This window comes from Amia ocellicauda, chromosome 18, assembly GCF_036373705.1.
Source record: "Amia ocellicauda isolate fAmiCal2 chromosome 18, fAmiCal2.hap1, whole genome shotgun sequence".
In the NCBI taxonomy this organism is placed as follows: domain Eukaryota; kingdom Metazoa; phylum Chordata; class Actinopteri; order Amiiformes; family Amiidae; genus Amia; species Amia ocellicauda.
Window position 1 is genome coordinate 2323480 of NC_089867.1, and position 14509 is coordinate 2337988.

At 36.5% G+C, this 14509-nt stretch overlaps 1 protein-coding gene across 2 annotated transcripts in view; it reads left to right on the top strand.

Moving 5' to 3' along the window:
* vps13b (vacuolar protein sorting 13 homolog B) overlaps positions 1-14509 on the top strand; it is a 353373-nt gene that overhangs the window by 206089 nt on the left and 132775 nt on the right. The window contains exons 28-30 of one of the 2 annotated variants that reach the window (XM_066691052.1): positions 878-944; positions 3351-3753; positions 4094-4205. In XM_066691052.1, coding sequence (XP_066547149.1) covers positions 878-944; positions 3351-3753; positions 4094-4205 — 582 coding nt within the window. Of the gene's footprint in view, positions 1-877; positions 945-1569; positions 1712-3350; positions 3754-4093; positions 4206-14509 lie in introns of both variants that reach the window. The other variant, XM_066691051.1, reaches the window with a different exon arrangement.

Below are 14509 nucleotides of genomic sequence, written 5' to 3' on the forward strand. Positions count from 1 at the left end.
ATAATCGAATGGAAAATAAAAGTGGGCACTTTAAAAATAATAAATACATAAATATTTGCAATATATGTGTGAGTCAGTGAAAGTTATTTAAAATGTGTCCCATTGGCAGTTGCAGTACTAAGAATAAGAAAGAAAGAAAGAGAAGAAAAAAGATCAGACACCAATGTGAAAATATGTCTAGTGACAGTTCACCCTTATTTGCTCCAAAGAGCAGCTCACACAAATGAAATATGATGGCTTCCAGCTGTTCCACAAATGGTAAAATCATTTTGTAAAAGGATGGGAGGTCTTCATGTAGCAGGAGAACATGCTAGATGCAGCAGGAAATAAATGAATGAGAAGCTCTATTTGACTATTTGACGAGGGTGCTGGGGGGAAGAGCTATAAGCAAGCTTTATTGCATTGCATGTAAACATGTTCTCTTCTCCATGTGGAAAGAAATTCTATTGATGCACTGTCTTGTGTTGTTAATTTGTCATCCCATAGTATTGTGACAGACATTTAAAAAATACACAAATATATATTATTGAAGAAGTTTTTCACAATTATCATCATAGAGTCCATTATTGAGGTTTGAAAACATTGTCATTTAACGAGATTTCCTTGAGTTACTCCGCAGGCCAGGTGCACCCCACCTGAGATAAGACTTTCCCCCAGACTGCTTGAGCTGAGAGTTCCACTGGGTTTCAGAATTGTGGCTGGAAACAACAATCATTGTAATGTCTTTAGAAATGGGGGTTACAGCGAGACAAATTAAAGGCTTTATTCAAATCTATAAAAATATAAGATTCTTTATAGTTTATCATGTAAACCATAATAAGACCTGAAGTCTCCTTAGACCGCAGGAAATAGATGAGTTGGGCGTTGTGTTTTCCAGGCCAGGTGAAGGCTGGCAGACAGGACATTTTGAAGGAGTGATTCTTCAGTGCAAGGAAAAACCAGTGGTGAGGCTTTTGTCTAGTGAACACGCCGTTTAAGACACTTGCACTCTAAACCTGGGTCATACATTTCTACTTACCTGAGAGAGCCTGGGAAATATGTTTGCAGGAACTGATGCAGATAATGCAAACACACAATACCTTTCCTGATTTGTAATGGCATTTATGACCATGCTCAACTATAATCACTTAGTAAGAATTCTTATTGCGGTTCTTGCATTCATTTTCTTGGGTTCTCAGGTGGCTTCGATTGCCGAGATTATCTAATCAAGTCATGTTAAACTTTCTCTCCCATGTTGAAAACCCTGTGACATTGCTGAGCCTCTGGATCTGTCAGAGCCCTCTGGGATGGCCTTATTCTGTTTCCCTCTCTGCTGTGTCTTAATCTGTTTAATATATAATCAACTGCCACACCTATGGGCCCCAATCACACAAAAGCCAAACTGATTGCTGCCAGGCCAATGCAGGCAGAGCCCAGCATAAGGCCATTCACCTGTTGTTTCTTGCAGCTGCTTTAAGCTGTGCTTATTTTTTTGCAAAAATCAACATATCTCTTGTAAGTTTCCAGCTTATTGCTTTTTATTGCTTTATTTTTTCTGAATCTCTTACCCACCCCAATTCATCACCTCAGCCCAGAGGAAGGTCAGCGCTCTCTGGGCAAGTTTGGAGGGGTGCTCCTCTCTTGCACTGACAAGCTGAACAGACGCACCTTGTTGGTTCGACCCGTCAGCAAGCAAGACCCTTTCAGCCATTTCTCTGGCTTTTTTCCTCCTGTAAGAATCCAGCTTTTATTCATTTTAGTACACAGAGCTCCTATTAACCTTGCCATTTTTAAAGCACGTTCTGAACTAGTTTATTGAACTATTCAGATGTGCTTGAGATTCCCAATCTAACAAGGGAAAAATGTCCAATACAAGTCCAATGTATGGTATATTAATTATTTTAATTTGATTTTTAAAGGTCCCTGTTAAATACAGTTCTGCACACATTTAAAAGTTTTTGTTTTACTTGTAAGTGTGAAAGAATGCCTAGACCACAAAGAGTTTTTTAATAACTTCATGGTTATCAATATGTATGTATTACATACATATTAATTAATTAATTAATACATATACATCTATATTTTTAAAAGCATACACATTTGAGGGACCTGTATTATATTAATTTCAGAAAATTTCTTGGTATTATTATTTCTTGGTAAATTAATGAATTTATATATTTTTACTAAATATGGAACATTGTAACATAGTAAAGTTAATGGAAGCTCTGGCAGACGTAATCTCATGGCACTGGGCAATCACGACATTTCACTGTGTGTACCATGTGTAGGGCTGTTCTCGGAGGTTTGAAGTTTTGTTCGCTGGCCGTGTATTCAAAGCCATTCTGAACTATTTTACATGACATTAGTATTATATTCATTGCATTCAAACCTGTGTAATAAAAGCAGTTTTATTATGAGAATTATTATATAATACACACTGATACTGGTTTTAATGTATTTTTCACAAATGTTAAAGCTTTCTCTCCTATAACGTTTTGCTATAGTTGAAGATCTGTATTTATTTTCTATTTGACCTGTTAACATCACTCTGTTCTGCCATTTATTTACCATTGTTAACTATGTAGATCAACATAACATTGAACAATAAAGGAAATATTTAAAGGGTTAATGAAATTTATAATGAGCAGTGAGCTGCAGTTTGGATTGCCTACAATAATGTTATCTTGCAATAATATAATTTGACTATGCAAATTAACAATATGGAAGATTCAAACTTCATTGGGTAAAGTGCACCAAACCTTCGCTACAGCCCTTATCATGTGCCTTTAAGAAACTGCTCTCCAGTACATATACATTCATTACTACTATAACTGAAATGATGATGATGATTATAATAATAATAATTATGATTATTTATATGTTTTCGCCGATGCCTGTGTTCAAGTTGACTCGCATTCAGCAGGGAATGTTAAGTAATTTACATTTTGCTAATGGTATATATAGTAGAGTTTTATAGCAACAGAAATAGAATACAATACAACATTCTAAGCATTATGTATTGAAGTATATATATATTTATAGCCAAATCACTGTATACCATCCAAAAGAGATTGGTTAAATCTTGAAATAAATTAAATAAATAAAAATATATAATAATTTGGGAATTTTTAAATGTATACATATACTATGTGTATGTATATATATATATATATATATATATATATATATATATATATATATATATATATATATATATATATATATATAGAGAGAGAGAGAGAGAGAGGGACAGAGATAAACATTAAATGTCGTTGATGTGCTTTGAGCTTTTGCTTAGTTAACAGCATACTGAAAGAATTACTGTGCAAGTATTTTCCTGTTCACCAATATTATTTCATTCTCACGAGCAGACTGCTGCCAAAGTTTTAGAAGTGTCCCACCAACAACATGGCTTCCTGTCAATCACATACACCCAGGCCGTCACTAAGAATGTGCGGCACAAGCTGACCTCCAGGCAGGAGCGTTGCTCACGGGGCCTGCAGAGGCTGTCCGAGGGCCTGGTGGACAGCTCCCCTCAGTACCTGCGGGAGATCCTGCTCACTGCCCAGCCCTTCGACGTGGTGCTCTCCTGCCCACTGCTCACCACTGTGGCTGGAGTCTTCCAGGCCAAGCTCCCCAAGAGGCACAGGGACAAGGGCAAGTCAGGGGGGCAACCCATGAGAACTCACACCCTGACCTCCCGTAGTCTCCCCCTCATCTACATCAACACCAGTGTCATTCGTGTCTTCTGTCCCAACACGCAGTACACCACAGGTAAGGAGATTGATGCCATAAAATAGAATCTTAAATCTGATAGGCTGCCACGCCCTTGTAGCTCTCACTCTGTAAGCCTTGCATGTGTTTTATATCATTATCTATGCTTGATATAATTTTACTTTATCAGAAATGTAATTAAATTTTTTTAATCAATCCTGTGATCTAGTCCTTCCTCTATAGATCCACAGTTGTACACAGCTGTTTTTTATAAGCATATTGCAATAGATATTTGATTATTAAATATCTGTTCTTGCGGGTGCACAATGGTGTCACATGGAGATACTTGGCGATATCTTTTGTCATATGTGTTTTGCATGTTTGGATTTGTTTTAAATAGAATGCCACCTGAAGAAGGAAGACACTCTAGTGCTTAAGATTGGCTCTGTCAGCATGGCTCCGCAGGCTGATAACCCCTTGAGTAGAACCGCCCTGCGCAAAGACATTTATCAGTAAGTCACCTCTCTTCTGTACATTGCTGGGTTAAATACCTTCCATCAAGGAAGTGAGCACTATGCTTGCATGCTCTTGGCTAACTGGGGTCTTCGAGGTTTATAAGTGATGCTATTTTTAGATTTAAAACTGAAACACTGACCACAATTTGTTTAAAAGTGTCACAAAAAATTTGTCTAGCTTAAAACGTAAGTCACACTTCATCAAAACAGACATGAGGTTATTGCATCTTTTGTTCAAAGAAAATTTGACTCAGATGAGCGAAATATTTTTTTGTGTGTGTTTTTTTATTTTTTTTTTATAAAAGACTTCAGAATCCAGTGGTAGCTTTTGAGTGTGGTTTTGCTCCCCGGGAGTGACGGGATTTTATAAATGACATGTAAGCAGGCATCTGAAATGCAAGACTGTTGATACAAGCCTCAGTGCCATGTGGATCAAAGCTGTGAAGAAAAGCAAACTTCAGAGGAAAATATTCAGCATAAACACATTTTCTACGAATGCTCATGATCTGGATTGTGTCATGGCTCTTTGGAAACCACACCAATCATCTATGGGCAGAGAAAACTGGCAAACACATGTAATGAGCAAGATAAAAGTAATGCCTAATGCTTTGTACAGCTGACAATAGTGCCGAACCAGAGATGTAAATTGACAGTTGATTTTAAGAAGAAAAGTTATGTAAAGGAAGTCTGTTCCAGCCTTCATTATTGCCTCAGGTTAATAAACATCATTTCAGGATGTTGCTTATTTTAGTGGTAGATGACACTGAAGTCTGACTGACAGTACTCCTGGTTCTGTAAAATTACCATTACCTTCTGTATATTGCTTGATTTCTTCTCATTTTGCTGATGTCCGTAATGAATTGAAAGGGTCCATTATCTGATGATGAGGCATGGCCCCACACAATCTTTTGCTTTAGTCTGTAAGCATGCAGTTTTGAATTTCAGTTACTTGTAACTCATGTTTGAACTTTGAAGTTAAAAAAAATGTGCATTTTCTAGTGTCCGCTCACTCTGCAGAGTGGTTTTTCACCAACATGGGAACAATATATATACTTCCCAAATTGCCTTTTAATGAGTCACACACTTTAAAACCATTTGGATGCTTCTAGACCAGCTTTTTTTAAAGTATTGCTTACTGCTACTTTTTCCTTGCTTTCAATAGATTTGTTTGTTTCAGGGCTGGTTTGTTTTACTTGTGAAAGAATCTATGGTTACATCATATATTTTGTTTTCCTTTTTTTTTTTTTTTTAATCTAAGGCCTTTAACTTATTTTGCGGAGAGAGCCTTTAACCTTTCCACAGCCTACGGAGGATTGGGGTTGACCTCACTGTGCCATAGCAACCCACAGCATTGAGTCAAAGAGAGGCCAATGCAGAGACCAGCCAAGCAGAGCCCTGCCCTCAGACTTCACTAGCTCAATAGTACCACCTGCTGCTGAGTAGTACTGTGCTTTAAGAGAAGCTGGCGCAATACTGAGGTCTGAGAAAACGCACTAGTCTTCAGTGGCTCAGGGGTTGTATCGGTGAGACAGATTTGGAGTACACTGCCTAGTTTTTGGAGGTTAAAGGAGTAAAGTAAATCTAAAAAGGAGAAATATTGTCATACCAACTGTTAAATTCTTACACACTTACACAAACCTGTGCTAGGTTGATTTTTTTTTATAATGACCATGTTTATATGTATATTTATCATTTTTGCAATATAGTATATTCTTTAAAAGTGGGGAAAATAAACCTTTTCAAAGCATGGAGTTAATAAAGACTTCATTTGGAACCAATTAACACTTTTTCATTTGATCGTAATAAGAAATATCACTTCATAACAGACTGGGTCCCCAGTGTGTTCAGAATAGGAATCATGACACACAGCTCCGTTTTCCCTATCCATCACCTCGTACAAGGCCGCTGTCAATTTACACAGCTGAAATCATTTTCCTAACTTTATAAAGATGAATTTTTCCAAAAAGATGAATGTAACCCAGGGAATGTCCAGCATGCTTTCAGTCCTGACTTTCTTGTGGTTAATGTTTTCTGTAAAATCTCACAGATCTCATTTTCCATTGAGATCTTGCTCATGGAACACTTAATTGAAAGCTTCTTGTAAGTAAAAGGGTTGACTAATGAGGAACGCTTGCCATAATTCAGTTCAAATAGGTTGTTGTCTATGTCAATCATCACATCTTAACATTTGAAATAAAACTGGAGCAAGCTCTTTAAAACCCACATTTAAAATGCATTATTTTTGCCTCTTGAGTGCTGTACTGTGTTAATGTGCAAATTAAATTGATGTATATATTAAAGTACTGCCTGATCTTACTACTCATATCACTTATTTGCAAATACAGGCAATTGTTTTACCAGTCATGATGCATTCCAAATTTGACAATAGATCTTGCATGCCATTCCTAACGTGACAGGAACAAAACAAATAATAGACTGAAGATAAATCATTACTTAGTCGTTGTCTAAAAATAATAATCTCTAATCTTAATTTTTCTATATTATTTTTTAGTATTTCTTCTTAAGATTATTTTTAAATACGCACATACATGCATATATACAAACATACTTCCATACAAATATTTTGTTGTATAAATTAAGTCAATTAATTCAAAGCATCTTTATATTGAAGAAATATTGTTGTTCTTCGTCAGCAGCCAGAAGCTATAGCACCTTGATGCCTGATCTCATCAGATCTCTCAAGCTGCAAGGCTGGGCCTGGTTAGCACTAGGAGTAGCGACTTCAAAGAAAAAAACTGATTGTTGTTTGTGCGCCAGTGAAAGGCACTCATCTCTCTCAACCAAAAATGTAAACTGATTTCTTAATGTCAGTAGGACATCCTGGTTAAATCATGGTTAATAAGGAATTAAAAGAAAAAAGAAAGGAAGAAATATACATACATACATAAATAGGAGCAGCTGGCTGATGACATTAATTGAGAGAATAAAGAGAGTTCTCGGACAATCAATCTTAATGTAATAATGACTGGTCTTGAACTTAGCCCAGACCAGTGTGGCCAGGATTCCTACTTCTCATTGGCTTTGAAAGTTTTTGTGTAGACACGGTTCAGTCAGTTGAAGCATAGCCTGTAGCTCTCCAATGTAGACAAGGATACATTTTAAACCAATTTCACTTGTTATTAATGGCATTTTTGACAGACACTAGGAACATTTATTTTTCAGTTGGTCTTGAATAAGGACTCATTTACTGAACAGTATAGTGGAATAAAATATTTGCCCTGTGAAGAGACCTATAACCTGCAGTTAATTTCCATAATGTTGTTTTAACCTGCAGTGCATACATTTCCTATTTCCAGAAACCAGATTTTAAACTGTAGTACAACCACACAATCAGGCTTTATTTAGCCGCAAGATTACCTGGAAGTATAAGAACAATCTTGTAGTGGGGAATACCCTAACTGGACTCTACCTATCTGGTGTTCATGGGATAATACTGAAAAACAGGTGCCAACAAATCTGGGCAGAAATCATTTACCAACCTGCATAGTTACCACCAACCTAAACATTTTTTTTTTCCTGACTCTTTTTTTTCCTCCCCATCTGGTAAACGCTTTCACTTGTAGAGCAGGTTGGGCCCTACAGTCCAGAGATCGTTGCTTCGATATCTGGGCTATGTCATTATTCAGCTGTGACCAGATGCCTGTTTTATATAAGCTCTGTGACTGCAGTGGGGTTGCGATTGGCTGAAGGAATGTAGAGGTGTGCATTTCATTAAACATCTTGCAAGTGCAATTGCATGGGATTGTTTTGCAGATAGCTGATATATATCTATCTATATATGTTCTATATATTGCCTTAAATGACAGAATCACATATGTGCTGTTTATTTGGCAAGTTATATGTAGATAGATAGAAAGAACACAGACAGAAAGAAAAGGTTGCATTAACAAATCAATTCTACCTGCAATTAGTGGGTGTGTAAAGATATGATTCAGGTTACTCTGATGTTTATTGGAGTAATATGGAATATTCGTGGAGATGACTACTATTCAGATGACTGGAAGGGTTTAGTGACTTCATCTTCCTCCACTCCTCCCAATTAGTGAAAATTTATTTTTTCTTGCCTTATTAGTCACATAATAGTAATAGTTTTCCTTTTGATAACACTTCTGCTAATAAAGGTGAGTCATTTTAAAATGTCCAACTGCTGACTTTTGGCAAGAATCAATAAAAGAGTAGTTCTCCTATGTTTTACTCCAGATAGATGAGTGTACTGATTTTTTTTTAATACCATTGTATGTGGTGGTGAGCACAGATGAGTAATGAGTTACAATTCAAAGTACATTTGAAACGTGTAGTGCAAAAGAAAAATACCTTGCAATTTCTTGTGAACTATTTTCACCTGACAATTTTGTTTTTCAGACATTTAAATCCTGGGATAAGTCCTAAACTAGCAGGAAAATGTATATCATTAAAGGGTCACACAGCTACTGTACTAAATCAAACTCCTCCAGTGCACTCTGTGTAGTCAGGAGGTGACTCCTGCGTGTTCCACTTCACATATCCTGGCATATGAAAACACTCACTTGTTTGTCTGACGAACATGGTTTGTCAGTGCTAGCATTTTTAACTAATGAAGACATCAAGCTATGTTGGAAAGCATTTGTTTAAGTTACAAATCTATTTCCAGAATTTATTTAATCTGCAGTGATCACTTTTAACCTGATTGCGTGTGGATATCACAGTGAAACAAATGTGCTCAACCAAAATTCTCAAATTAACGTTGTGTTCCTAACAATATCTATGCATGTATGTAAGTATTGCTGTAATGACAGAATTCATTATGTATGATATTTTTATCTAAACAGGATACTTAGCCTGATTTTGATTCCCTGAATTCAACCATGGATGGCTGCAATTGGTCAAGACCATCATGGGCAAGTAATGCTCCAGCTGCATCTCCCATAAAGAAGTTAAAGAAACTTAAAAAAACAAAACAAGAACAACAAGAAACGAATGCCCTGGCCTATCTCTGTATGCACTGTGCTGGCTGACAATCACCAGCAGATTCACAATTGTGAAAGACTGCGTTTTAACCCTTCCACCTCCATATAATTGCTCTTACAAACAAAACACTACATACATGTTACCTGAATATGTATTTTACCTATGTAATATAGGACAATATATATATATATAATATATTTACACTGTGACTCTCCACAGAGTGTAATACATAATGGATGGTTTAATCGGCAAATATGCCTTCCCATTTACCCGACTACGACCTCACAAACGTGAAAGCACATCGCTGGCAACCAGAACAGGTGCACGCACCTGCTGCTCATCAAAGTCACTTTATATAAAGCACAAGTGCCTGGAAGTTAGTTGGATGGAACCTATGGGGAAGTGCAGGAGGGCAAAAGGAGAGCTTTTGAGCAGACAGGAGAGAGAGAAACAGAGCTAGAAAGAACAAAGATAACAATATTTGGAAACTGACCACCAAGAAACCTGCTTTGTGATTGACCCTGGACTGGACACCGACCCACCATTGATCAGTCTCACTTTTGCCTAATCCTTTGGCTGTATCCTCTCTGGACTTACTTGGGAAACCAGGTAGTGGCCCAAGTTTAGTCAGGGAACTAACAAACAGTATAGTAAGCGCCTGTACTCAAGCTAGGTTTTGTTTTTTTCTGTTTCCTTACCAGCCTTTTTCAAGGCTTTAAGAAATGTTTTCACTCTGATTTTGGACTGACACGTCTGACACCCCATGCCATGTCATAATACATACATACATACATACATACATACATACATACATACATACATACATACATATAGAGTGCCTATAGAATGCCTACACCCCCACCCAGAATTCTCACCTTTTGTTGCTTTATAGCCTGGAATTAAAATTAATTCATTAGATATATATATACATACACACACACATTTTCATTTATCTAGAAATCCTACCCCATGACTTCTAAGTGATAAAATAATCTAGAAATATGTAGAATGTTTATTAAAAATAAAAATCAACTCTCCCCTGTAATAGCAATCCTAAATTAGTTCAGGTATAACCCATTGCAATTCAAAGCAAAGACTCAATCTGGGACAAAGTTGAAAGACACAGATCAGAGGATGGGTATAAAAATATCAATATCCCTTGGAGCAATATCCCTTGGTCAAGTCAATTATTAAGAAGTGGAAGGTGGCACCACCAAGACCCTGCCTAGATCAGACTTTCCTTCCAAACTGTATGACTGGGCAATAAGGTGACTGATCAGAGAGGCTACCAAGAGGCCAATGACAACTTTACAAGAGCTACAGGCTTTTTATGACCAAGACTGGTCAATGTGTGCATGTGACAACAATATCCCTGGCACTCCACAAATCTGCCTGTATGGTACTCAAGAATGCCCACATTTGAAGTATGCAAAAAAAAAACAATTTGGCACAATCCCAATATAGCACATCACCCAAAGGACACCAACCTTACTGTGAAGCATGGTGGTGGCAGCATCAAGTTATGGGCATGTTTCTCATCGGCAGGGACTGGGGCATGAGCAAAGTATAGAAAAGTCCTTGAGAAAAACCTGCTGCCTTCTGCAAGAAAGCTGAAACTGGGACTGAAGTTCACTTTTCAGCATGTTAATGACCCAAAACACACAGTCGAAACTACACTGGAGTGACTAAGGAACAAGAAGTGTCCTTGAGTGGCCTAGTCGGGACCTCGACCGAAATCCAATCAAAAATGTGCGGCATAACTTGAAGATTGCTGTTATCAACACCCCCCAAGGAGCTTCAATAGTTTTCTAAAGAAGAATTTTCAAATATTGCCAAATCTAGGTGTGCACAGCTGCAGTTTGTGTGCAGATACTGTAATGTAGCTTTAGTGATTCGCCTTTATAATCACAGCTGTAATTGCTGCCAAAGGTGCTTTCACCAAGTATTAACTCATGGGGGTGAAGACATTCAGTTTTGTATTTTTAATATATATATTTTTTCCACAATAAAAACATTTGTCCCCTTGACAGTATATGAGAAGGAAGTATGGCGTGTAGATAAGTGGAAAACTATCCTCATTTAAATGCATGAAACACTGACGCACTGCCACAACATGTGAAAAAATTTCAAGGGGGTGTAGCCTTTCTATAAGCACTGTAATTGTCCTCCTGGAGCAATAAATTAACATGTTATTTGGATTGAGAGAAAGACAGAAAAAGGAGAGCTGACTGTGTTGCCTTTTGTTTAATTATTATTTTCATAACTGTCCTTTATTTTAATTAAAGTCCTGTATTCTGCATCCTAGGTGCCAGTTCACAACAGACATACTATGTTGCTGAGGAAAACCGTAATGACAGTTTCAGTTTTTAACAATGAAAGCACACATAATGGATAATTTAATATCTATGGAAGGTTACCAGTTACCAGTTGTTTGTGGTTCCAATTCAACCAATCCTAGCTGCTTGTGGCAGTGGAACAGAATGTTTTTCTTTCCCTTTGTAAATGTTTGCTTGCCACTGTAACTGTGTGTTTGCTGCTGACATACCGTAGTCAAGGAGTAGTTATGGTCAGTAGAGCATATTAGTTTCACCATGTTAGTTTTATCCAAACTCAGTAAAATCACAGTGATCACTGTAAAAATTGTCTTTTAAAACAAAATCCAGACTTTTAACTTACACAAATGTATTGGAGCTTGATGCCTTCATTAGTTAGAAATAAGAACAATTTACTCCATCTTGGGTTTTTGTTTTCTACAACCTCTTACCCAGCACTGACGATTCGTCTATATAACACAGACAAGTGAATAATACTAGATAATCCCTTCAGTGCTTACAAAAGACTACACTGGGCATGTGCCAGTATATATGCAGGGGAACATGCATAAGGTACCTCTCCTGGCTAAGCAGAGTGTACTGGGGAAGTCCACTATGTATGTCCACTATGTGCCACTATGTAGATGTTTTGGAGCATACAATTATTACATGACCAATACATTCAGACCGAAAGGTGGGATCATTTTTGTTTTTGATTTTATTTAGTGCACATCTACTCTTTTACTTTAGGATTTGCAAAAACGGAAATGAACACATGAAACAGGTCAGGTATGGAAAGTCATAAGCTTGCCTATAGCCACCACTTACAGAGAGAGAATATATCCTTACGTTTTTTATTAACTTTTGTAATTCTTTAATTGCACCCCTTCTGTGCAGCACTTTATATCTAGTTTTGAGAATTATCCTTGTCTTTTCATTTTAAAGATGGAATTTGCTTTTAAATGCAGCACAAACCAAATGTTTAACAAGGTAGAAGGCTTACAAATTATGTGACCATAAACCCTTATGGTGTAAATCTGTTTACAAAATCTTTAAGATGTTGTACATATGAACCATTGCAACCACATGTTGTGGCTGCAGCCACCTTCCAATGCATTTTAAAAAGTGTTGCAGTCGAATGGGTTTCTTTCTTTCTTTGCATTTGTGAAAGAAACATACATGTCTCTGGTCCTAATATTCAAATATTTTTGTTTATATTTGCTGACTTTTCTCTAGAGCATTTGCATTTTGCTACAGAATAAGAAAGCAACCTTGATATTATTAAATGCTCATTAAGAACAAATAAATAAAAACACGCGCTATCTTTAAACTTTTGACAAAAGTATGTATTTGGTTATATAATTTTTTTATTTTTCTCAATTTATCAATTCCTATAGTTTATTAAACAGATTGTGTTCCCTGAGTTTTACCATTTGCCTAGACCCTCTTTTCCAGTGAACTTAACCAGCAATCGTTTTCTTGTCCTTGAACTCAGGAAACAGTTTAGTTTGGACAATTTCCGCCTGGCCTCACAAGCTGCCTGTTCATTAGAAGCCACTGTGGCACAGTGAGGTTAACCAGCTTAGCCTCAGCTGTTAATGTTTTTCTTTTTCTTTTTTGTTTTACTCACATGTTTAAGTGAACCCCCAGCCAACATCTCAGGGACAAGCCTTGATCTGAATCACTATATAATATGTAAACAATATTTATAATTTTAATTTATACTGCCCGCAATGTGCTGGAGTAGACATGTTATTGTGGATCCCCAATGTTGTAATTTTAAATGTAATTGCATTAATAATGATAATAATAATAATAATAATAATGTCTAAGTTAAAACATTAACATGTACAATGCAGTAAGAAGTTAATGTAGTACAAATTGTGGTAGGTTAAGATCGACAAACACTTCCACTTCAAAATCACTTCAGATTATCTTTGTTAACACTGCATTTATCTTTTTTTTCTTTTTTAATCAAGACTGTATTGTTTATACTAAAGATGTTTGTGAAAACGTCTTGCAGCGGTTTTGATTTTCATTCAGGGTTTCAATGCCTTTTTTTTTGGATTCCTGGATTTGATTACAATCCACTGTATTCTTCACGTTTTTCTCGTCTCATTCTCATGTTATAGTCCTGATTTTGACTGTAAACTGCAGCTCTGTCCCAGCAACTCTTAAGATGTGTATTTATTACCCTACATCTGACACGGGCAATTGAGTTTCAATGTAACCTTTCACACAAATAGGACATTTTTATGTTCATCAGGCAATCGGGTAATCGGGCAATTTGAATTGATGTGTCCTAAGGGCCTTGACTGTCATTGTTGCAATCTTTAGCTACCAACATTAGTATTTCCACACCATTTATCTATACCAACCAACCACAGCACTCTTTCTTAGTAGTATTGAGAAACAAAGAAAACAACCAGGGAGTCTTATTAGAACAAGGACTGTTTATATCAGTCAGCTAACAAAACACCTGTATTTATTTTTATTCAGTTCATTCATTCATTCGTTCATTCATTTCCATAACAAATTCGTTTTTAAACTGTTGTAACATACAGGATAGAAGGATATAAGTTTGTATTATTATTTGAAATGATTAAATGATTACATGATTGAGAACGTGCAGAGAAGAATAATTGTATATTTGAATAATGTTTATTATTTGAATGTACAAAGTGATATGGGGAGGTGATTTTGATCTGTTCTATTTTACACCATCTGTTGTACTTTATACTTCTGAGAGGGCATATAGTTTATTAAACACCGATATTCATATACCTTCATTTTCTTTCGGGACAGTAAAGTCTCCATAAAATATCATGAGATTGCTATGTTTTCCGTTAGGGAGTAAACCAGAGTGCATCTGTATTGTGGCATTTGCTGACTTCTGTATACAGCTTGTGGTTCATTCCATAAATATCTGTGGCTCTTGTGATGTTATTCTCAGGGTTTTCTTCTGTGAGAATTTGTACCGCAACACTTGTATTTTTCTGCCTGCACTTAAAGGTTTAGTGG